This window comes from Larus michahellis, chromosome 1 (assembly GCF_964199755.1).
Source record: "Larus michahellis chromosome 1, bLarMic1.1, whole genome shotgun sequence".
In the NCBI taxonomy this organism is placed as follows: domain Eukaryota; kingdom Metazoa; phylum Chordata; class Aves; order Charadriiformes; family Laridae; genus Larus; species Larus michahellis.
The window spans coordinates 5,202,978-5,224,927 of record NC_133896.1 but is presented as its reverse complement, the minus strand read 5'-3'; the positions used below and the strand labels follow the sequence as shown (position 1 = coordinate 5,224,927).

Here is a 21,950-nt window from a genome sequence, read left to right as displayed (position 1 = left end):
AAGACCATTAGGTCCTATCTAGATGTTTCAGAGGAGATTGATTAGATTAAGACCTGCAAGAAAATATTTAATGCAATTCCCTGAACTTCATTGTAATAAATTTTACCTCTGGACATTTATCTATGTCTGTGCCTGTGTAACACTTTGGGACTCTTGCCAATTGCTTGATCAAATTGCGGGCTTTGAAAGCCGCTAAATTCTACGGTTTGTTAGTGCTTTGGGTAGATTTAGTTCCCGGTTCAGACACTTCTAGTTGGGCATTTAATGTAGGTGCCTCTGCGCATGAAGTGGGTGTCTGGTGTCTCATTCTTCTACCTACTTACAAAGAACTGTAAATCTTTAATTTATGAATCCATGAAGCCATGGCAGCAATGTTTTGACCAAATGCAGCTCTGATCTTTTTCTCTCAGCTTCAGTCTGGAGTCTGGAAAACCCCTGCTCTTGAGCTAGAAGGTGCCAACATTTTCTTGAGCTTCAACATTCCCCACAGGGTTTATTTAACTCACACAGTGAAAAATGAAGAAGACTAGTCCTACCCATGAGCCTTGCATGGAAAAACGGAGGGATGCAGATGTGTGAAGGCAAAGCATCACCAAGGTGCATGTGTTTGTATGTCAACACAGAGAGATTCCTTGACATAACACGATCCGCTCCAGGTGAAATGTGTGTGGAAGCTCAGCTGTTAGATCATGCCTCTCCCCAATGTCTCTGCTCATGCTGGCTGCAGGCGTGCCAGGCAATTTTAATTTGCTGAGCTTCCACCCAAAGAACAGCTGCTCATCTTGCTAAGCCAGCAAAAGTCAGCATCAAACATGTCTAATGTGAACACACCTGAGTAATTGCTTATCTCAGTCTCCAACGGCATCTCCAGAACAGTGCCTGCCATGTTCCCCTCAAAATCAGGAGACCTGATTCCAAGGAGGGGGAAGAGGGGATAATGTGAGCAATCACGACCCCAGGCTTAATCTTCACTCTCTGAGCCTAACTGCATCTGAACCACGTTAAAACACACCTCGGTCTTATTTAGCTACATGCTGTGTCCTTATGTGCCCTTGCTGAGGACAGCGTGAGCGGAATTGGCTGCTCCTAATCACTTTGGGAAGGGCAGTGCTTTTCCCAGCTCATTCTTTCATGCCTGTTGGCTATCCCGTACCTGCTCTAGGGTCCTGTTTTGGTCTGAATCTCTTCCTTTCACCGTATGTGCTTAGAATCAGCTTTATTGCAATATCTTTGCACTGTTTTGCTGTTTTGATTTACTCCGGCCCTCAGCTCCTCCCCTGTGCAATGGGAAAAACCGAGAGCCTGTAGAAAAAAGCGCTGATCAGGAGGAAAGAGCAATAGCTGGTGAGATGTGGACGTTTCTCCAAATGCCTCCTGACTGCCTAATGGTTATTTCAAACTGTCAAACATCTCCCCATCCTACCCAGACATTACTCATACCTCTAGGGTTAGCAGGGTAGTTTTGACTTCCTTTTATAGGTACCTTGGTTTCCTCAAGGTTTTCCAAAACAATAGGAAAAACATCCTATATGTATTGTTTAAAATGCCAGTTTCCAGCATTTCTAAGCACACACTGGAGAGCTGCAAGATTTTTATTCAGTCATGGCCCCTAGTTAGTGAAACACGGCCACAGCAGGTTGAGGAGCAGCCCATCCTAACACCAGCAGCGAGAGCACAGGAGGCTGCAACCCCACTTCATCTGGAGCTCAGGAGTGTTCTCCTTCTTCTGTGTCTGAGCTGGACAAGACATATAGAAGCTGGAATAAAGTGGACCCAGCTGAAAAATGCTTCACACCATTTTTTTGTGTGTCCTTAAACCAGGTCTCAGCCTGAACCATTGCTTTGAAGTCTTTCTTGAACCCCAATTGCATTGTTGATTCCATCTCCCTTTGAAATGGTGAGGAGCTGAGGGTATTGCCTTGACTGTCTTTTGGCAGGGACCAGATCAGCACAGCCACCATTTGGGGTGCTTCTGGGGGCCTGAAGCATCTCACCCGAGCCTCCCGCCAGCTTTCTCCCACCATCTTCTCCTCTCCAGCTACATAAGTCCTTTGTCATTCCCCTGCAGTGCTGCCCAGCTCTGCATCTCCCATCGGGGATGTGGCCACTCCAAAGGCCCTTGTTCCTACCAGTGGTGGAGTGGTCCCAGTGGGAAAAGGGCTGGCCAGGCTTTTGATTCCTTCCTTGCTGCTGGCAATGCCACACATGGTATAGCCACAGCCCAAGCCTGGGCGACCAATTTGTTAAAGGGGAGTTCCAAACGCGTTGACCTTGCTGTCCCTTCTCTTTACCCCATCTCCAGCTCCCCTCATCCCTTTTGTATGGGGAGCATGCACCTTCCTGCTCCTCCATTACACACACCAGATTTTGAGGACATAATGCTCTCAGGACACAAGCCTTTAGCGGACACATGATTTCAGGTGGGGGCACATGTGTTTGTCCAGAAGGAGAAACTCCAGTGGACTAAGAGTGTGTTTATATATCCCAGCAAGGCTGGAGAGACATTGAGCCACTCACCAGACTGTCACTGCCATGGACTGGAGGTGAAGCAAAACAGCTTCAGTTCCTGACCACCCAGAGTTGGAAAGGAAAAAGAAAATACAAGTTTGTGTGTGCAGCACCCAGGACCTGCAAAAAAAAAAAAAAAAGAACAAAAAGAGAGGAAATTTGCGTCTGCTGGATTTAAGAAGTTACTGCTGGCATAAAAAAATGAAGTAGTAAATGCGTATGATTTGGGGTTAGGTGAGCACTGCAGATGCGAGTTCCTGGGGATGAGCCATGCCCGGTCTGTGCCAGCTGGCAGAGCCGAGCCTGGGAGAATGTCCCTGGAAGCCCAGTAGAGGGGATCCAGCTTTCGGGGCTGGTCGGGGAGGAAAGGGCTCTGCCTCTGGGAAAGGGAGGGAAGAGCAGGAGGCTCACCCCAGCTTTGCTCAGCTGAGAAAGGGAGTCCAGATGACAACAAGGAGGGGTGAAAGTATGGGTCTCGGCCATCTTTGCTGATGGGGAGCAGGTGGCCGCCCAACAGGGTGCCAAGGCGAGTGTGTGGAGGGAGCCCTGCCCTGCCCCAGAATGGCGGGCCCCGGGGCAGCTTTCACAGGGCTCTCCAGACCAGGGTGTAGGAGAAGGTGTCCCTTCAGAGACAGTGAAACCGGTGGGTCTTACCCCTCCTGGGTAAAGCCCCAGCCTTGAAGCTTGTCCCAGAGGGGTAGGTGAGAGCACGCTTTTTCATATAGACTGTGGCATAAGCCATAGCTGACCCCATGAGGAGACACCCTGGCAGCCCAGCCTCTCCTTCCAGCTCCCGCTGGCACTGGGCACCAGCCCGTCAGGTGGACACTGTGGCAGAGGCCATCTTAGGCCCTGCCCCAGTGCCCAGCCAGGTGGAGGAAATGTCTCCTCAGTCCCGAGGGCCACCACAGGGCTGGGGTGCTGCTGGTGCCAGAACGACACATGGCATCACCTCAGGGACCTCCAACACCACCCCTCCCTGCCGCACGCGGCGAGATGCGGGCTGAGGGCAGTGTTGAGAGGAGCATGGTGGTGATTTATGCGTGGCGACCCATAGGACCCCTGGATGACAGGAGTAGCTGCAAGATGGAAACCCCGCAAGGATCCCCTGGCAGCTCGGGAAGCCGCTCTGAGTGGAAAAGGGGCCGGTCCTGAGCTGGGAAGGAGGAGAAGAGGGTGGGTCGTCTCGCCTCCTGTCAGCCTCCTCGCAGCCAGTCCGGCAGCGCAGGCAGCAGCCGCGGGCAGCCGGGCTTTCCTCTCACCTGCCGGGCAGGGAGCCCCGGCCAGCGCTCCCCCTCCACCATGATCCTTTGGCTGTGGCTCTGCTGGGGCTTCTCCACCTCGGCGGGCCAGCCCGACTCGGAGCTGATGGCGAGGTACCTGGAAGAGAAGCTGATGGCAGACTACAGCATCATGGAGCAAGTAGGTTTTAAGGCGGTGGTTGTTTGGGAGCATCTGGTGGTCGGGGCTGGCTTGTCCTGGTGGCTGGGGCTGGCTTGTCCCCTCTTAACCATCAGTACTGACAGGCAGGGCAGTCTGCTAAAACTGGATCCCTGCAGCATGCCCATAGCTGCGGTGGCAGTTTAGCTCCATGGGAGGCTGCTACTAATGAGCAAGGCAGTTATTGGAGGTGCTAAGCCAGGAGACCACCGGCACCCCCCCGGGATGGGTGCTACTACCAGGGGACGGGTCCAAAGCTGACATCCCCGTAGCTGTGCTAACGAGGCATTTCGCAGGGACAAGGGAGTTAACGCAGCGTCCTGGCCACGTGCCAGGCTGAGTAATTCAGAGTATTTCAGGCTCAGGGGAAAGTTTTTCTGCCTATGGTCTCAGTCTTGATTTTTAACTCCTGCTGGATGAAACGAGCCACCTAATTTTCAGCTTGTAAAATGCTTCTTGACCAGAGGAGAAAAAAAAAAAATATTCTGCAAGTGAGGGCTGTTATGTTGTGTCATTGTACGGCTTCGGATTTTCTGGGGAAATAGGGCTGAAAGGGCAATGAATGTTTTGCAAGTTAGCAAGAAAGTTTGGGTGATGGTTTGTGAGGCTGTGATTTAAAAGGTTGAGCTTCAGATCCGTGCTCATATCCTTCAGGTCCATAATAGATACCCTGGGTGACTTTGGGTCACTTAGGCATCAATCAGTTATTTAAATTTGATGAGATCTGAGAGGATCTGTAATATCTGAGACACCCATGTGGGACTGGCAGATACAATGCAGGACTTATGGAAGACTTGTGTCTTACTGGAGGCCAGGTGGGATACCCTAGCGTGTCTAAAATGTCAGTGTATGCCTGTATTTGGCATCTTCTGCCATACAGTAAGTGGGAAGAGTGAGACTCTTCATATGTATCTGTACCCATCACAGAACTGGTCATTCAGTCTCTCATCCCACCTAGAATGGGAAGAACCTCTGTCTCTCCAGAAGTGCCCATGTCTCTCCGCTATGAGGAGGTCAGCAACTTTGTTGTCAATCTTGATTTCTGTGAACACATATTCCTTGATGGGAAATTCAGCTGCAAAGCAACGTTGTCTTGCAGACGCACCTGACCAAGTGGGAGAGAATATCTGCACCACTGTTCTGCCAGTGGTAAGATATCTGGGAACATTCACTCGCCTGCTTTAGGGGGAAAAATAAGTTGCAAAGCTCAAGCAACTGGCTCACAGTGCTGAAATAACCAGGTTGATCTTGCTTGAGGCAAATGAGGGTGTTTTCACAGGAGCTGTGTTGCTGGCAGATCAGTAGCAGCAGTAACTTCCAACAGAAAAGCAGTGATGTATAAACAGAGGCGGTGACCTAGTCCCCTGGGACAGCCAGATCTAGAAGAGGACATCTGTCCATCCTCACTGAACACATGATCCAGGTTAAGAACAGGCAGGTGCTTCCCCAGATCAAGATACTGTGATAAATCTCTCTAACAGATTCAGGAGAGTGTAGAGGGTTGTGTTTAACTGTAACACCCTGGGAGGATCTTCCACCCACAAGGGCAAGTACAGACACAGGTCTTTGCAGGATGGTGGTATTTGCAACGAGCGTGGATTACACGTTGAGTTATCCAATGATTGACCGCTCTGCTAAGCTATTTGGGAAGGTTGCTAGTTATTACCATTGCACTAGAGGTTGTTTTTCTGGACAGCTCTTTTCAGGTCGTTGGGTTGCCGCTGCCCAGCTTATTCTCTGTATACCACGCTAAGACTAGCAGATGGCAACAGCTATGGGGTCATTACTAGCCATTATTGGGCTCTAATGAGTGCTTTGGAAGGACTTAAAGGTTGATGGGAACTTGGAAATCGTTTCATTAGATGATGCTAGTGAAGCTGGATGGTTCAAAACACTCCGATGGACTGATCAGTATCATAAGAAGGAGAAGAGAAAGCTCTGGGGAGACCTTATAGCAGCTCCAGTATCTGAAGGGGACCTACAAGAAAGATGAAGAGGGACTTTTTTTAAGGGCATGTAGTGATAGGATAAGGGATAATGGCTTTAAACTGGAAGAGGGGAGATTTAGATTTGCTATTAGGAAGAAACTTTTCACTCTGAGGGTGGTGTGGCACTGGCCCCGGTTGCCCAGAGAAGCTGTGGATGCCCCATCCCTGGAGGTGTTCAAGGCCAGGCTGGATGGAGCTTTGAGCAACCTGGTCTAGTGGAAGGTGTCCCTGCCCAGGGCAGGGGGGTCGGAACAAGGTGATCTTCAAGGTTCCTTCCAACCTAAACCATTCTATGATTCTCTGATAAACCTGTAGCAGTCCTTTGGCAGCAGTCATGAAGTCCTAGCAAACGCAATACTGTTATCTAGTGATCTTTAGTTCCTCACTGATGTCTACTGGTTATCGTCAAGACTTCAGAAGGTATTTTTTGAAGAAGCCAAGTCATACAAAGCCTTCTTATGCAAATAAGCAAGCAAACAAAATGGGTGTGATGGGGAAAAGTAAAACCAGTAACTAAATTTCCAGTTTTCGACAATTAGTCAGTAAAAACCATTGTGACCGTTCCATAGAGGACGATGGACGGATTTGTTTCAAAAAGTAATCCTTTAGTACAAAAAGTACCAAGGAGCACTGATCTCTCATCCCTGCCTCTGCTTCAAGCAGAACCAACTTCACAGACATTTGTCGGGCTTGTTCTGAAGAACCTACAGTGTTGGAAACTGTAAGCTCTTGCAGCAGGCTCCTGAGGTGCTTTACTTGCCTGAGATAACACAGTCAGATAGAGAGTTTCTTCCAAAATTTAAACTGCAGAGAATCCTCCTCTCCTCTCCTCTCCTCTCCTCTCCTCTCCTCTCCTCTCCTCTCCTCTCCTCTCCTCTCCTCTCCTCTCCTCTCCTCTCCTCTCCTCTCCTCTCCTCTCCTCTCCTCTCCTCTCCTCTCCTCTCCTCTCCTCTCCTCTCCTCTCCTCTCCTCTCCTCTCCTCTCCTCTCCTCTCCTCTCCTCTCCTCTCCTCTCCTCTCCTCTCCCCTCTCCTCTCCCCTCGCCATTGAGAATTTTCCAAGGTAGCTGTTTTTCCTTGGTTCTAATTTTACAAAATGTTGGCGACAATAATGCAGAAGGAAATGATAAAGATTCTAGCAGAGGAGACTGTTTAATTTCTCCATTGGGCTTTCCTGAGCTTTTCAATACATGATATAAACAGACATAAAATCATCTCTTTGGCAAGGAGTGCTGTTATTTCAGTGTAAATCAACAGAAAGGGCAAATCAGGTAAAAAAATATCATTGCATTCCTCTGCTCTCTGGAGTTTCACCGACATTTTAAGAAGTCGCTTGGCTTCCTTCATTGACAAGAGACTTGTACTCTTTGTTTTGGGGAGGGATTTCATTTGGAGATGTTGCTAAGCTGAGACTTACAGCATGTGCAGCCAGAGGAGTTGTTGTGAAGGGCAATGCAATGAGTATGATTGCATTGTCATAGGTGAAGTACTTAATTTCATAATAAAATCTGTGGCTGAGTTTAAATATCTTTATTCCCTTTTTGCACATAACTAGTGCTTTTCTCTCACAGTACCTGTGGAGAGTTATTCAGCAACAGATCTGCTGTTGAGGTAATATCAATAAAGTCCTCCCTTGGAGCAGGTCCACATGCAGCAGATTGGGTTATGCTTGCTAAGCCCCATCAGATGGGTGCTAGGTGTTAACCTGGTGGCTGCTTGAGCTCGAAGCAGCCACATGGTGCTGGGCTGAGGACAGCCTCAGGTGACTAGATCATCTGAAAGGTCCCTTCCAACCTAGGCGATTCTATGATTCTATGACTGGGCCTGTGGGGTCAGCCCTTTCCCTGCCCAGCATCTGTAACTCATGATGAGTCCTGAGTGCTCTTGGACAGAAGAAGACCACAACTGGGGAATAGGCTTTGGCTTTTACTTGCCTGAGAAAGCAGATGGGTCTTGCATGGTGTTTGATGAGCATTGTGGACCATTTAGCAGCCTTTCTCATCATGTGCCCTATACCATGCAATGGGGCAAAAACAGTGACACAGAGCCTTTGTGAGACTCCATGGGAAGCTATTAGGGAATACACTTCCCGGGCCAAGCAATAGCATCCAGGGCTAGGGCTAAAGGCTGAGGTTGCTGTCTTCATATAGAGGGTCTCTTGACAAGTCACATTTGCAAATCACACAGTACCTCCTTGCTTGCGAGAGCTGCATTCCACTGCTGAGCTTTGATCAGTGGGTCTGTTAATATAGAAGAGATTTAGGTTTTAATTTTAACCAGCGGAACATTTGAACCTGGCCATGGGTGATCAGTTGCTCAAACCCGTGTCGGGATTTAAACAGGTGACATGTCTTCTGTAAGCTGACTAGACTCCGTTAACTCCCTTAACTCTTTGCAGGTTGCACGCCGTGTCCCAAGACAGGCCAAATTTTTGCAGAGGCTGGTACGTATCACACATTTTACCTCATGGGAATTACACTTGCTTTACGTGTATATACGCGTGTGTGCATGCCTGTGCCCAGAAATAATCTGCGTCAGTGGGTGATAGTAGGGTGAGATTCGAGGTAAAAAAAAATCTTCATTTTGATCAATGCAACAGGTACAGGTTCTTCTAATACTTCCCAATCCATCTTCTCAGCCCCACATTTGGAGTGAGAACAGTGAACATAAGCCTGATGAAATCTCACTGAATTTGAAGAGAAAGGGAGAGTTTGCTTTCAAATCTGAAAATCTCTGTTGTTCTTCGTTGATGCAGAGGCCAAAATTTACTGGAGAAAGAAAGACACCAAGGAAGCCAATATTGCTCTTTCAGCACGGGAACCTAAGCTTTAAGATGTAAACCTGCAGCTGTGAGAGGTACAGCAAATCTGTGAGGGCCGGCTGTTTGGCTAAAGAGGCAGCCAGTGAAATTGCTGTTCACGGCCAGTTATTTTTTCTGGCTTTTCTGAGGTATGGAGTTGAGAACCGAAGGAACTCATTTCACACACTGAGCAGCAGTGGTAATAGCTTCTGGTCGTTTTGATCTCTGACAGATTTGAATCAGCAGCCTAGAGGAGGGCAGCTCATGCTCTTATTACCAGTTTATTACTTCTAATCTGAGATACAGTCAATTTGTTTTGATGAAAGCTACTGATAAAGGTAAAAAGCATGGAGTGTATTTCATTTATCTTCCCCTCTCTTCTGTCTTTCCAAACATTTGATGTAAACAAGCATAAAATCATTTGTTTGGCAAGAAAATTCCAGCTCCTAGTTCATCATAATAAGCAGGACACCTTCATAAAACACCCAGCCAACCTGCCTCAGAGCAGTGTGCTAATCTGCCGCCTTGGCATTCCCTGGCTTTATTTTTAATAGGGATAATAAATCACAGCAATAATAATATTAAACAAATGGTTTGTTTTGTTTTTTCCTTTGTGCTGCTTCTCATCTTCTTGAAGGCCTTAATAAAACGTGGAGAAAACAAACAGGCGTTTGTGCAGCTGTAAGCCAGGGCATCAGGCGCTGGTGGATTGTGCAAGAGCTCCAGGGAATGCACAAGAATTGCAGACTGGAACTTGGGCTGCCCGCCAAGCCCGACCCAGCAACCTGTTTGGAAACCGCCTCTGCCCCCAGCCATTTACATTTTCTCTATACAAGGAATGGCAGATCCCTTCCAGGGATGGGAAGATGAATCAGTTCTTTCATCCTCATTTGGATGTGATGCCCTTGTTCAGTGTTTTCCTTCCTCCAGGAAGAGGGAGAGGTGTTGAACATCTCGTTTTCATTTGGTTTTGCCATTCCTCAGTCTGTGAGAGTATCAGAGCTGGAGCTTGTTCAGTTGATATGACAGAGATCAGTTGAAGCCAGAAAAGAGTAGATTCATCAAAAAAACCCTAAGTGATGTGGTTCTTCATATAAAATATTAAGCTGTGGAACTGCTTGCTACAAGATGTTGTGGATGCAAAAAGTTTACATGGATCCAAAAAAGCAGCTGTGTAAAGTCACAGAAGAAAAATCCACAGAGGTTTACTAAACACAAAAATACCACCCTTGGTTCAGGAGTTCCTTCAGCCACAAATCACTGAAAACTGAGAGAATATTTCTGGGTAGTATCAGTGCAGGTTGGACTGATTTTACACTCTTTTCTAAGCATGTACTATGGATCTCTGCCAGTGATGGGCTACAGGGTTAGAATCACTTTTGTTCTCACCCAGTACAACCATTATTACATTCATGTCATAACAAGTCCATGTCCTCTGTCATATTCTAAAGACTTTCTGACTTCACTCGAATCCATCACTGCATTCACAGTGTTAGTCTCAGTGTCAGACATGTCACTGCAGAACCACTTGTATCTCAAATAAAAGGCAACGGGCTTGATCCTCTTTTGCTGTTGAGCTGTCAACTATGTTTGAACCCACAGCTTATGATGAAATGCAAAACATGGGAGTGGATACAGAAGATCTGGAACCAAAGGATTTGCTGTAGTTTCAGATTCTCTCTTTCCCTTCTGTTATTAAAGCTTCTATATCTCTTACTGTGCCACAGGTGATTGTCAGTATTGAAGACTGAATAAAAAAACATCAGCTCATTATATCTGGAAACATCCCTACAATGCTACTTCAGATCAAAAGTTCCCATCCTCTCCTTCTTCAGGATAATGAGACTGGAAAGCCATGCCTATGTATCAGGGAAAGTTCTAAGAGCAGCAGGGTCTTGTTCTAATCAATAGCAATTGAGTAAAAGCCACTAGTGGCCTAAGGAGGGGACATCAGATCTGAGCAGATATGCTCTAGTCTAGATCCATCTCACTGAGCTGTCTGAAATCAGGGAGACAAATCACACCTTAAAAATGCTCATTTCTTGCCATTATGGTCCATATGAGCTGAGCCTGTGCTAAGTAGGATGTTCACGGACACAGAGCATATCACACATTCTCCACCTGTTAAAGATATCTATCATGATTAGGTTCAGTTGAGACACCTTTATCAGAGTCTTTCCAAGCCTTGAAAGTGCAGGTAGATGGGGCCTTATTTCTAAGTCTATTGACAGTTTTGTGCTTGTTTCTGGTGGATCCTCATTCTTCCGTTTGCCTGGAATTCACTAGCCCAGCAACTTGGTTAGTTGGATGCTTGCTTATTACTGCTTCTGATGCCATCAGCTACTGCAGAAACATTCCTGTTTCATACTTGCTCATACAAACACTTGCTCCCTTTATAAAGCAATTTGTCAAAATTATTTTTGTTTGGAAAAATAAAATAATCCTGGAAGCGCAGCTGACGAGCATGTTCTTGTCTTCACAAGTCTTATGTGGCTGGGACTTTTTATCAACCTCAATAGGAAGAGTCTCAGGTTTTTTGGCTTAGGGAAGTTGCTCTGTATGTGCAATGTATTTTACTCTTTGGCTTCCTTCTGCTTTGTTCAGCCTTTGACGGTTTAAGGCAACACATAGAATTATTTTTTTTACATGGACTGCTTATGGTTAAATACACTGAAGACTTCCAGGAAGAAAACTGTTGAGCTCCATGGAGACATTGCTGTCAAAAAATCCTGTTAGACTGGAGAAATGTTCCAACCCAGGACTTGTGCACAAAAACACATTCCCAAGAAGCAGAAATTGGCTTTCAGCTTCTATTGCTACATTATGTGTCATTCATTGCATTCTCTGCTGCTTCTCTACTGGAAGGAATCCAGTGTGGCCTAAAAGGCTTAAAATATTTTGCCTGAGACATCACAGTGTCAGTGTTTCTTATTAAGTCTCTTCCATCCATTGGCTGAGACCTCCAGGATGGATTCTCAGCAGAGGAGGACTCAACCTACTCCATTGACAGCAGTGTTTCTGTTTACATAACTTACGGATCTGATTGTGTGAATTTGAAGATGCTGCTTCACACACAGTGATCTCAGTCTTTCAAGAGGTCTTACATCTGCTCTTGTGTACAGGCCACAGGGCAGTTTCTCTGACATCAGTTCTGGACCCTATGGGGCCATATTCTGGGTTTCTCTTCCCAGGCCATAAAGAACTAATTCTGTTCCTCTCACGCGGTCAGAGTTGAAGGGTGCAATTTAGGATACATGTGGATTTTGTCAGTGTGTTTCACAACATAAAGGCTGGCATACTCAGAGCTCTCATCCTTCCCAGACCCTTCCCAAGCTTTGGAGAATGACTGTGGCCTTTGCTCTTGTGTGTGAACAAAGACAGTGCCATGCTCCTGGTTTACCTTGGCAACTCACCTGAAATTTTGACTGCAAGCCCACCTTGTCTGCTGTTGACTGTTTTTCATGGGCAAGTCTAATACTCATAGGGTGGTAATTTGCTTGAGTACATTAAATATTATTTGAAACACTGAAGGGGTGAGTTATCTAGCTGTCGGGGTTAATGGATAACCTTTTGATACGTACAGGAAACCAGGCCTCGGATGTCTGAATTCACTGTGAAATCCACAATCATCTCTCGGTATGCTTTCACCACGGTGTCGTGCACAATGGTGAACAGCGGATCTGAGGCACGTGAAGCCGTGTTTGAGATGCAGATCCCAGCTGCAGCCTTCATCTCCAACTTTACCATGTAAGTAATGCTGACAGCTGGGTGGACAATGGTTCTCCCATGCCACAGGTAGCTCTCTGAGATTTCAAAAGCTGGCTAATCTGCAGTAGGACTGTATCAAGGCCTTTTTGCATTTCTTTGGGAAAAATAAAACCACACATGTGATATACTCCATCCAAGACTGGTCATGGCCCTGAAGCACAAAGCAAGTCCTTGGTTGACAGGATGCTAAGATCCAAGTCCTCACAGTGTGCATGGGGAAGAAAATGATTCTATTTCCCATCTATGGGTCTTTTAACAACTTCCTTCTCCTCTCTCTTTGATTTGGACCAAGAAAATCTGTCCTAGCCCTCAGAAACCTTCTCAATTGAAGTTTCAGCAACACTGGCACACCACAGTTACTCCACCTAACTCTGACAGTGGTGCCTAAGAAGCTCCTTGTTGTTCCAGGTTCTCCATACCGTCAATGGAGGAGGAGAGTCAACTCCAACTAGCAGATAGGTTCACTTGCTGCTGGGGGTGCTAGTCATTCTATGTGGATAATAGAGCAAGTAGAGGGTAACCAAGCTCATACCGAAATGACTGACTAAGGAATAAATTAAGCTGCTGGTTTCAAAAACTGATTTGGTTTGGTCATGCTCAGTTCCCCCCTATGCGTAAATATTGGGGCCACAGCTTCAGACCTGACCATAGCAGATAGGGGACCAGCTCTTTTAGAAAGACTTCCATTTGGACTAAACAGGAGGAAAAACAGTCTTTTGCCACTGGCCAGCCAAAATGTAAGTTAAGGGCTGTTTCCTTATGACCCTGTAACTCATTCCCAGCGAGAAGCATTTTATTTAGGGGGGCAGCTAACTGAGAGCAGTCATCCTGAATATTGTCATGTCTATTGACAGAGATGGTGGATCTGAGACCAGACCAAAAAAAAGTGCTCCTTGGGTTTCTTGGCAATTGCTTTGTTTTGTGGTTTGCACCCTTGTAGTTGGAGATTACCTACTGAACTGGCATTTTAGAGAGGTAAACTCCTGGACTAAAAATGAACTCTGCTGGTATAACCAGACAGGGAACTTCTAAGTCAGCGTCTGTCTCAGTGACTCGAGTGGACTCAAGGAGAGTTACACCAGCATGACATGTAGCCTATTCACGTGTGCACAGTCTGTGAACCCTTCTACAGCAAGCTGTACAGCTGTCACTCTGTGTGGGTGCAGAGTGGTCATGCTGCCATCTCTGGTCTCTCCAGGAGCATCGGCAACAAGACTTATTATGGAGAGGTCACAGGGAAAGAAAAGAAACATAGCAGTGATGACAAAGCAAGGGACAAGAAACCTCCGAGCCCTACGGATGGAAGGTACGTTTTGGGCCTTTGTCTGTGTTCTGTGAAGAGACGTACTCTCCTTCCATCTTTATTTCAGGTGCTTTGGCATGCCCATCCATGGATTTACAGGAAGAAATAACTAAGTAGAACGTTATTCACGCTGCCTAGTGTCATTCCCATACCTCAAGTCATGTAAAGTTGCATGTGGCATTTTCTAGCCCTGTTACACAGCATTTTCACATCCAAGACGCAAATCCTCTGTGTAAGAAACCAAGAGACAGATTTTCTTTTAGCTCTGTTCCATGTTAAACATGTTTGTCGTATTCGTCTCCATAAGAAGTCATCTCATCTTTTAAGACTTTTCCTCCTGTGGAAACCTCCTACATGCTTAATGCTTTGTGAAGCATTAGGATGTTTTCTTGCTTGCTGGTTTCACATGTTTATTGATAGGGAATATTTATATTTGATAAACAAAATCCAGATTCATCATTCACCGGAGGAGGTGGTACCTGATGTGTATGGGGTGTGAAGGTGTCTTTGGATTTTCCTTCCAGGGAGAATGGCTATGAGACATTCAAAGCTTCTGTCTTCATTCCTCGCAAGATGCAGGCCAAGTTCCTACTGCATTATGAAGAGCTTTTGCAAAGGCGACTGGGGAAATACGAGTATACAGTCAGCATCCGGCCCCAGCAGCTGGTGGGGAGGTTACGAGTGGAGGTGAACATCCTGGAGAACTCAGGCATAGTTTCACTGGAAGTGCCTCCCCTTCGAAACAGCAAACATAAAGGCAATGGGAAAGTTGAAGGTAAGGAGAGATTTTATGACCCGTGGTTCTGTTACTTGTTGGTCCTAAATCACTTCTCAAGAACAGGACTGGCAGTGTTAGGAGTTCTCCAAGGCAATTTTGGATAAGAGTGTAGATTGGTGTTTCATTCACTTTAGCTCCTCTCCAAATGAGGCATTAAACAAAACCCCAACACGGTATTAAAGCAGCACTGTCTAGGATCAAGACTATATTGGAAACTAGAGGACCCATCTCATGAAGACAATAAGAAAAATTATGTTAGCAGCTCATTAGGCATAAATTATTCTGGCAAATTCCAACTACGACTTTATTTAGAAAGATACATTTCTTACTTTCCCTTTTAAACTCTTGCTTCACTCACTGTATGCCAGGTACATTCCACCCCAGAGGTGTCTGCCTTTGAGTGACAAGCACGTCTCTAAGCATTGTGGGTCATCAGCGATTCTTATTTAGAGATGTCTCATTCACTGGCATGGAAATCTCCAGGTTCATGAGACCTGCTATAATGGCTGTGTGAAAGGGTTTTCAGGATTATGAACTCTGTGCGGTTCAGTGGTGGAAATTCAGACTTATCATAAAGGCTGATGGCTTTTGTTCTATTTTCTATAGATGACTATGTGGTATCTGTGCACAAGCATGTGAGAACTTTGAAGTTTAGTGAATATAGGGCTGATCCCATCCGAGCCAGTAGGATATTTTTTTTTCTATTGTCTTTACAAACTTTGAACTGGGCCTTCAGGCCTTGTGCTCATTTCAGCAGGCTCTTCCCTGGCTCCACTTCTCCTGGGAACTGTTTATTTTAAGTGAATTGTTTTTTCCATCCATCCATGCCAAGGCAGATAGGAAATCCTGCATTTTAGAACATGGGAAATTCCAAGAGGAAAATCCATGTTTTGCCAAAATACTAAGTGTCATCTGAGTATCTATACTTACCCCCAACCATCCTCACTCTCTGTTCAGACAGTGTAAAGGTAATCTTTCTACTGTAAACTAACAGTGAGGAGCACAGGACACTGTGATTGCTACATGTTGACAAAACCTCTCACCAAAAAAAAGAGGGTGAGTCGGAGCTGGAAGCAGGATGTGGAGTTTTGTGGGACTTGGTCCTCAGTTACTCTAAGTGACATAATGCCAGCAAAATCAGTGCAGCTGTTCACTTCTGCCAGGTAAAGACCCTAAAACATGTGAACTGGAGTTAAACTGGTTGCTCAGCGTGATCTTACTGATTTCATCCAAATCACAATGAAATCAAGGCTCTCAGTGACTTGGACTAGCTTCAGGTCAAGCCTCATACAGCTAATTAGTCCCTCTGCCGTCCACCCATGTATTGTGTGATAAATGTGCTCTGACCCTCAACACGAGGGACAGGAAACCTCTTTCACCTAACAGGGAGTATCATAGTGCATTGTGGTATATGGTTTCCTGCAAAACATCTGGCATAGATCAAGGTTAGAGACAGACTAAGCAGAGCAGACGCACTGTTGATCTAGTATGGTATGGAAATTCCTATACATAAATGACATACAGGGAAAACTCTCGTAACTTGCTGGCCAAACTGCAGTCTGTGAGTGCTGATCATTCTTGGCACTGTGCTTTAGATTTAAAACAGCTCATATAAAAATGGGCCCAAGCTCCAGGATTCCATAATTCTCCCTAGCTGGTAAAATGTCTATAAAATAGGTGTCCTACTGCAGGATGGGCAATGCAACTGAAGCTCAGATTCCCCATGCTTTGTCCTTGCTCAGAATTCAATTACAGACACTTTCTATCTGGAGTCGCCCTATACAGTTGGTGAAATCTGTTTGCTGTGGTGAAATCACTGCTATGTAAGTCATTGAAATGACAAACACACTTTTGGGGTCCACCACGGGCAGTCAGGAGTGGGTTGTGCCTCTGCCAGATCAAGTCCTCATTGGTGCCACTCAGGTGAGTGCCACTCAGATGAGTGTATAGGGTTAATGAATTCCGTAGGTTAGCTGATCTTCTTTCGGATCTAAAGCAAGATGAGGAGATTAGGACATTATGAGCAGCCAGAACAAAAAAAAAATTGTCAGAATGGTCTCAGAATGGTCTAATAGAGGTTGCATAGAAGGACGGCTTGTTTTGGATGGGAGGGATTTATTGCTTGTGACTTCTTCTGGCTGGCAAAATCATACTTGGAGCAGACAACACGAACTTCCTGCCTTCCTAAACACAAATGGAAATACCATGAGAATATTCCTAGGGAGGGCAAGGCCAAGGCAAGGAGCATTGCACTTGGAAAGCCAGTGTACTCCAGTCAGCTGTCATCTCTCAAGCTTGATCCAGAAAGCAAAACATCTGAGTCGTTAGATCCTTCCTGCGAAGCCTTCTTGCTCATATGACACCCAAAGACTAAAGAGATCTGCACACGAAGTGAGACCTCCAGAGAAGGCTGTGGGTTTTTAAATGAAAGACAAGTAAATCGCGTGCCAGGTCAGAGTGGCTGCTTGGCAGACAGTCTGCAAACTGGGAGAAACCAAGAAAAAGACAGTGGCTGGTCTCTTCTCAGATTCCTGTGGCTTAAAACCCTTCAGTATCATTTGACTGGAAAGCTCGGCAGCAATCTAGTAAATAAGTGGCCAGCAAAGGATGCCAGACCAGGCAATGCCATACTGTGTTACCTATGGTGCCCCAAATGAGAGGTCATGGCTTAAAAAAATGACCAAATCAGGAACAGAGTCTTGCACATTGGAAAATGGTACTGTCTCACTGGTTTGAGTTTGAATCTGGCATGAAAACACTCTTCCTCAATTTCCTATGTCTACAAAGATGTCTGTAGTATCTCATGGTTAATGATTAAATGTGAGATTTTTTTATTTTTGAGTATTAATAGATTACATTGAGAGTATTGGGTGAAATATGTATTGTGACATTAAGTCATCAGTTAAATGACAATCCGAGTAATATGTCCAAAGCGCCACCAACCTGAAACCGTTGTTGAGGATGGGATGTAGCTTCACAAGTCATTTAGATACTTTTGACTCTGACTGACCTGGATAAGAAACTACATTCTTTTCCTGAGTACCAGTCCTGAAGATTCAGTGTTGGATAGGAAAATTAAGCTGAAAATCAAATCTCTTTGGCTCTGGAGCCATCAACAACTCCACATGATGAGCACCAGCAGTGACTGATGATCATAACTGAAATGCTCACCTGTTGTGTCAATAAATGCTGTTTGCAAAACTAATGAAAAAAAATAATAACAATAGTTTAGATGGCCAAAAGTGGAGGAATGGCTGATCTGTCTTATTTCATGGACCAGTCTTCTTACATTTGTGGTGCTTTCTACATGCCGTCCGTAGAGCCAATCAATGTACCATGCAGGAACCATAGTGGAAAAAACATTTCTCTGTTTAATGATCTTTTAGGATTTGCACTTTTGACTGCAGCCAAACTGATAATATCCATACAGCCTGTGATGAACAGAAGAGATAAAACTTAAAGACCTGTATACAGAAGATGTCCCTTGATGAGAAAGAGTGAAGGACGCTTTTTGTTACCATTGATATAACAGCGCAGAAATCACAGCAGTAGGAGCAGAAGCAGTAAAGAGTTCAATTCTGCCTGCTTTTGGCTGTAGGGGCCCAAGATACAAAGACTGGACTTGGTTCCACAAATTTCCAGTGATTTATGAAAAGTCAAGCTGTGCTTTGCTACAGATAGAGGCTCTTGGAAAGTCCTACGTACATCCTCTTTGAACATGGAGCAGAGACAACTGGGATGACATGTCTTTCCAGGATATTTCCTTTGACAGTGACTCCTGTATAAACAGCTCCATCTGGGAGTTGTATTTTTCCCAAAGGAAGATATTAGGCACGTGAGTTTTGGAAAGTGATCTTTTGTCACGTGCAGGTGATGTCTTCTGTCACATAAAAACCCCAAAACAGGAGACACTGAGGCTAATGATCCTGGTCTTCTCTGGTGACCTCAGAATGGAGCCATTTTCTGAATGATGTCCTTCCCAGCATCCTCAGGGATGACTGTCCTCATCCTTTTCCTCCAGCTCAGCGGTGTGAGAACTAGTCATGGACTTGTGCAGGGAGACAGTAGGCTGCCTGAGAATGACTATTTCTCGTCAAAGTCATAGCTCTCGTAAAGGTTTTTATTTGTTATCACAGTTGTCTAGAAGTTTCCACCTGTTAGTGGAGGATGAACTTGGCATTTGAGCTCTAATCCTGACTCTGCCAGTCTCCAAAATAATTTAGTTTTGACTGTTCATCATGTGAGGACTACAGTTTCGTATGAAAAATGCTTTTTCCTGCTCTGTTTCTTTCTTTATCTGAATTTGGTAGAAAGTTTGTCTAAAGGCCCTATTAACTACCTCAGTGTGAGCACCGACCAACTCAAGTCTTTGGAGCTCATCCACGCTCTGTACTCTGAATATCTCATAGATTTTCCTCTCTCAGTCACTTGTTTGAAAAGAACTGGGCCAATAAACAGAGGAGAGTAATTGTGATCCAGATATCAAGTGCTGCCTAAAAAAAAGAAACCCAGGGGAAGACGTAGTTAGTGTATTTAAATATATAAAAGGCTGCTGCAAGGAGGAAGAGAATATTATGTTTTCCGTGTCAATAAAAGAAAGAATAAGAAGTCAAGGCTTTATAATTCAGAAAGAAAAATGTAAATTAGACCTTAAAAATGTCTGACAGTGAAAAAGGGATACTCTGGAGAGGACTGGCAAGGGCAGGTACTGAGTTTCCATTACTGAAGGTCTGGAGTGTTTCCAGACCATGTCATAAAACCAAGTAGGAAGGGATTCGGTCTGAGAACACGGGATAAATTATACAACCTGCCTTGCAGATCTGATTTCTATTATTCCAGAGGGAAAAAAAGTTCTTTTGGACCTCTTCTACCAGAAAAGGTCTATTTGTTTTTAATCTCTATCCTGGAGATGGGAGGTGAGTGGCTATGAAGAGGATGGGGGAGCTTCCCCAGCTGTTCTTGTCACTAATGATAGCTATGTGAGGGAGCCTTGGAAACCTCCTCTCCAGGGGCTCCAGGGGATGACATATCTCACCTCCAAAGATTGTTTTGAGGAGTAATAGAGGAGTGCAGTGTGATCCACATGATCCCATCTAGATTCTACAGTGCTGCACAAAACTGGATACACGTGATTATGCCCATTTGACAGGTGGGGAAACTGAGGCACGGAGCGGCTACCTAACTTGGCTGATTTCGGATGGTTGGAGTTCTGGTTGGAGTTCATAGGAATGCTAGGACTGGAACTCATGCTGTTGTGGCTCACAGCATACTCTGCTAACCCATCAATGTACTTATGGCAGAGAAATACAGAAGTGAAGTCCAAAGGCCACAGCCATGGATGCACATCTGCAGTTGGCACAATGGGAGACCTGTTTCCAGTGTGAGACTGACTTTCACTAACCCTGATATGATATGGCCAGGCAGCCTTACCGATGACAGTTCTTAGCAGTTGAGGAGGAGTAATGTGAAACCCTCAAATAGATCAGAAAATATAAATGAACTGTGAAGCCATTTCTATGAATTCTAGGCATTTCTCACACACTGTCAGCTAAATGGGATTTTGGAAGTGATAGAAGGCAGATGGAAAATCCAGGAAGGCCAATACAAGCAAAACTGATGCATTGTGTATTAAAAACATATTACATCTGTTGATTCATGAGATCAAAGGGCAGCTCTAAAAGTAAAAACAAATCAAGATTGAGGTAAAATCCTATGGAGCTATTGATTTATGACTTTTCTGTGCCAGAAGAAATCTGAACTGCACACAGGTTTCAGAAAAAATGTCAAAGCTCTGTGTAATCATTTTATAAGCCGCTTTTAAGATCCAACACTAGTGTCCTTAAGTGATTCCAGTGTACTGTGTGGGACCTCTCTCTCTACCAGGATGGATGGATTGGAATCGGCATAGTCAGAGAAGCCACGATGCAGGGTCAATTCTTGACTTCACTGAAATTGAGTAATATCTGTCATTCAGCCTTCTTGGTCAAGACTTTTGCTGATGAGTTTGTTTCACATTGCAGGTCCTCCAGCTCTAATTTATTTGTGTAGAATTTGAGCCTATGAGAAAAACCTTCCCTGCCTCAAAAGTACAGTCTTGTGCCTTGTCTATTCAAATGTCCTCACAGCTCACAGGACAGCTATAAAAGTAAAGCCAAATCAACATGGAAGTAACAGCCTAGAGTGCTAGTGATTTATGACTCTTACTTTCATTCCTTTGCCTAGAGGAGTCTACGTTGTGCATAGCACTTTAAAGTAAAGATCACAGCTAGGCTAATAATTTTATAAACACACAAGAACCCTAGTCCCAGCATTTCTATGGACTTTAACCTGTGGGAAGTCAGGTGAGTTAGGTAACCACTCCACGCCTCCATTTTCCTACTTGTTAAATGGACATAATCATATGGATCTGATTTTGTAAATCCCTGTGGGATCTGGATGTGAGGTGGATTGTGTTCAATGTTGCATACAGACGTCAAGTTGCATTCCTCTAATGCTGCTCAAAGCACTTTACAAAGGTGGAGAAATGCCACTCCTTGTTACATAGACAGTGTTAAAGGAAGCCCTGGAGAGGAGCTTTCCACGACTGCCTGCACCTTGTCATTGTGATCAGTATTGTTAATGGGGTATAGCACATAATTAAAATTATCCTAAAGCAGATGTCTGTGTCTGACCAGATGTATCATACCCTAATATCCCCTGACACTCTTGACCCGATCTCCACTGAGAATAATGGGAGCCTAGAAAATAAGCTCAGACATAGGTGCTTGCATTGTGAACACCTAAACTGGAACTGAATCTCACCGATCTTTTCTTTTCCCTGCCATACCACAGACTTCTTGGTCCATCTTTGGCAAGGACGTGAGACCTCCCCACACAGTATAATTATTCCCATCGATTTTAATCAGCACATGAGCGGATATAATAGAACTTCTTTGCCTCAGAGAAGCGTTGGAATAATCAATGTGAGAGTTGAATCACCCAAGAAAAACATCATTTGAGAATCTATTTTGATGTTTTCAGTAGCTAGTTAGGATACGGGGGAAAGACCTCAAAATCTGGGGAAGTCCAAGGCCAAATCTGACCTTTGCTGAATCTCATGTAAGGGTTTTTAGGGTTCAAAGGGAATGAAGAGTTGCCACACCAAAAGAGAGTAAGGTGGGATTTTGGCCACACAGGGAAACAACAAGGAATCTTCATATCCCTTTACTTTAGCAAATGAACACAGCTAACAAGACAAGCAGAGGTTCCTTCAGGGTGACTCAGACCTAAATTATTTGCTTTCTCTGAAAGGCACAGCTCTCTTCATTGACTCAGGAAGGGAGATTAGGGTGAGTTACATCTCAAGGATGCAGTTTGCACGACTGCAC

The 21,950-nt window shown here is 45.0% G+C and overlaps 1 protein-coding gene across 1 annotated transcript in view; it reads left to right on the top strand.

Annotated features, from left to right (window-relative positions):
* The first annotated feature begins 3,680 nt into the window (after window positions 1-3,680).
* ITIH5 (inter-alpha-trypsin inhibitor heavy chain 5) overlaps window positions 3,681-21,950 on the top strand; it is a 49,987-nt gene continuing 31,717 nt past the window's right edge. The window contains exons 1-5 of the mRNA XM_074573221.1: window positions 3,681-3,930; window positions 8,333-8,377; window positions 12,318-12,481; window positions 13,701-13,808; window positions 14,330-14,580. Coding sequence (XP_074429322.1) covers window positions 3,811-3,930; window positions 8,333-8,377; window positions 12,318-12,481; window positions 13,701-13,808; window positions 14,330-14,580 — 688 coding nt within the window. The 5' untranslated portion in view covers window positions 3,681-3,810. The remainder of the gene's footprint in view (window positions 3,931-8,332; window positions 8,378-12,317; window positions 12,482-13,700; window positions 13,809-14,329; window positions 14,581-21,950) is intronic.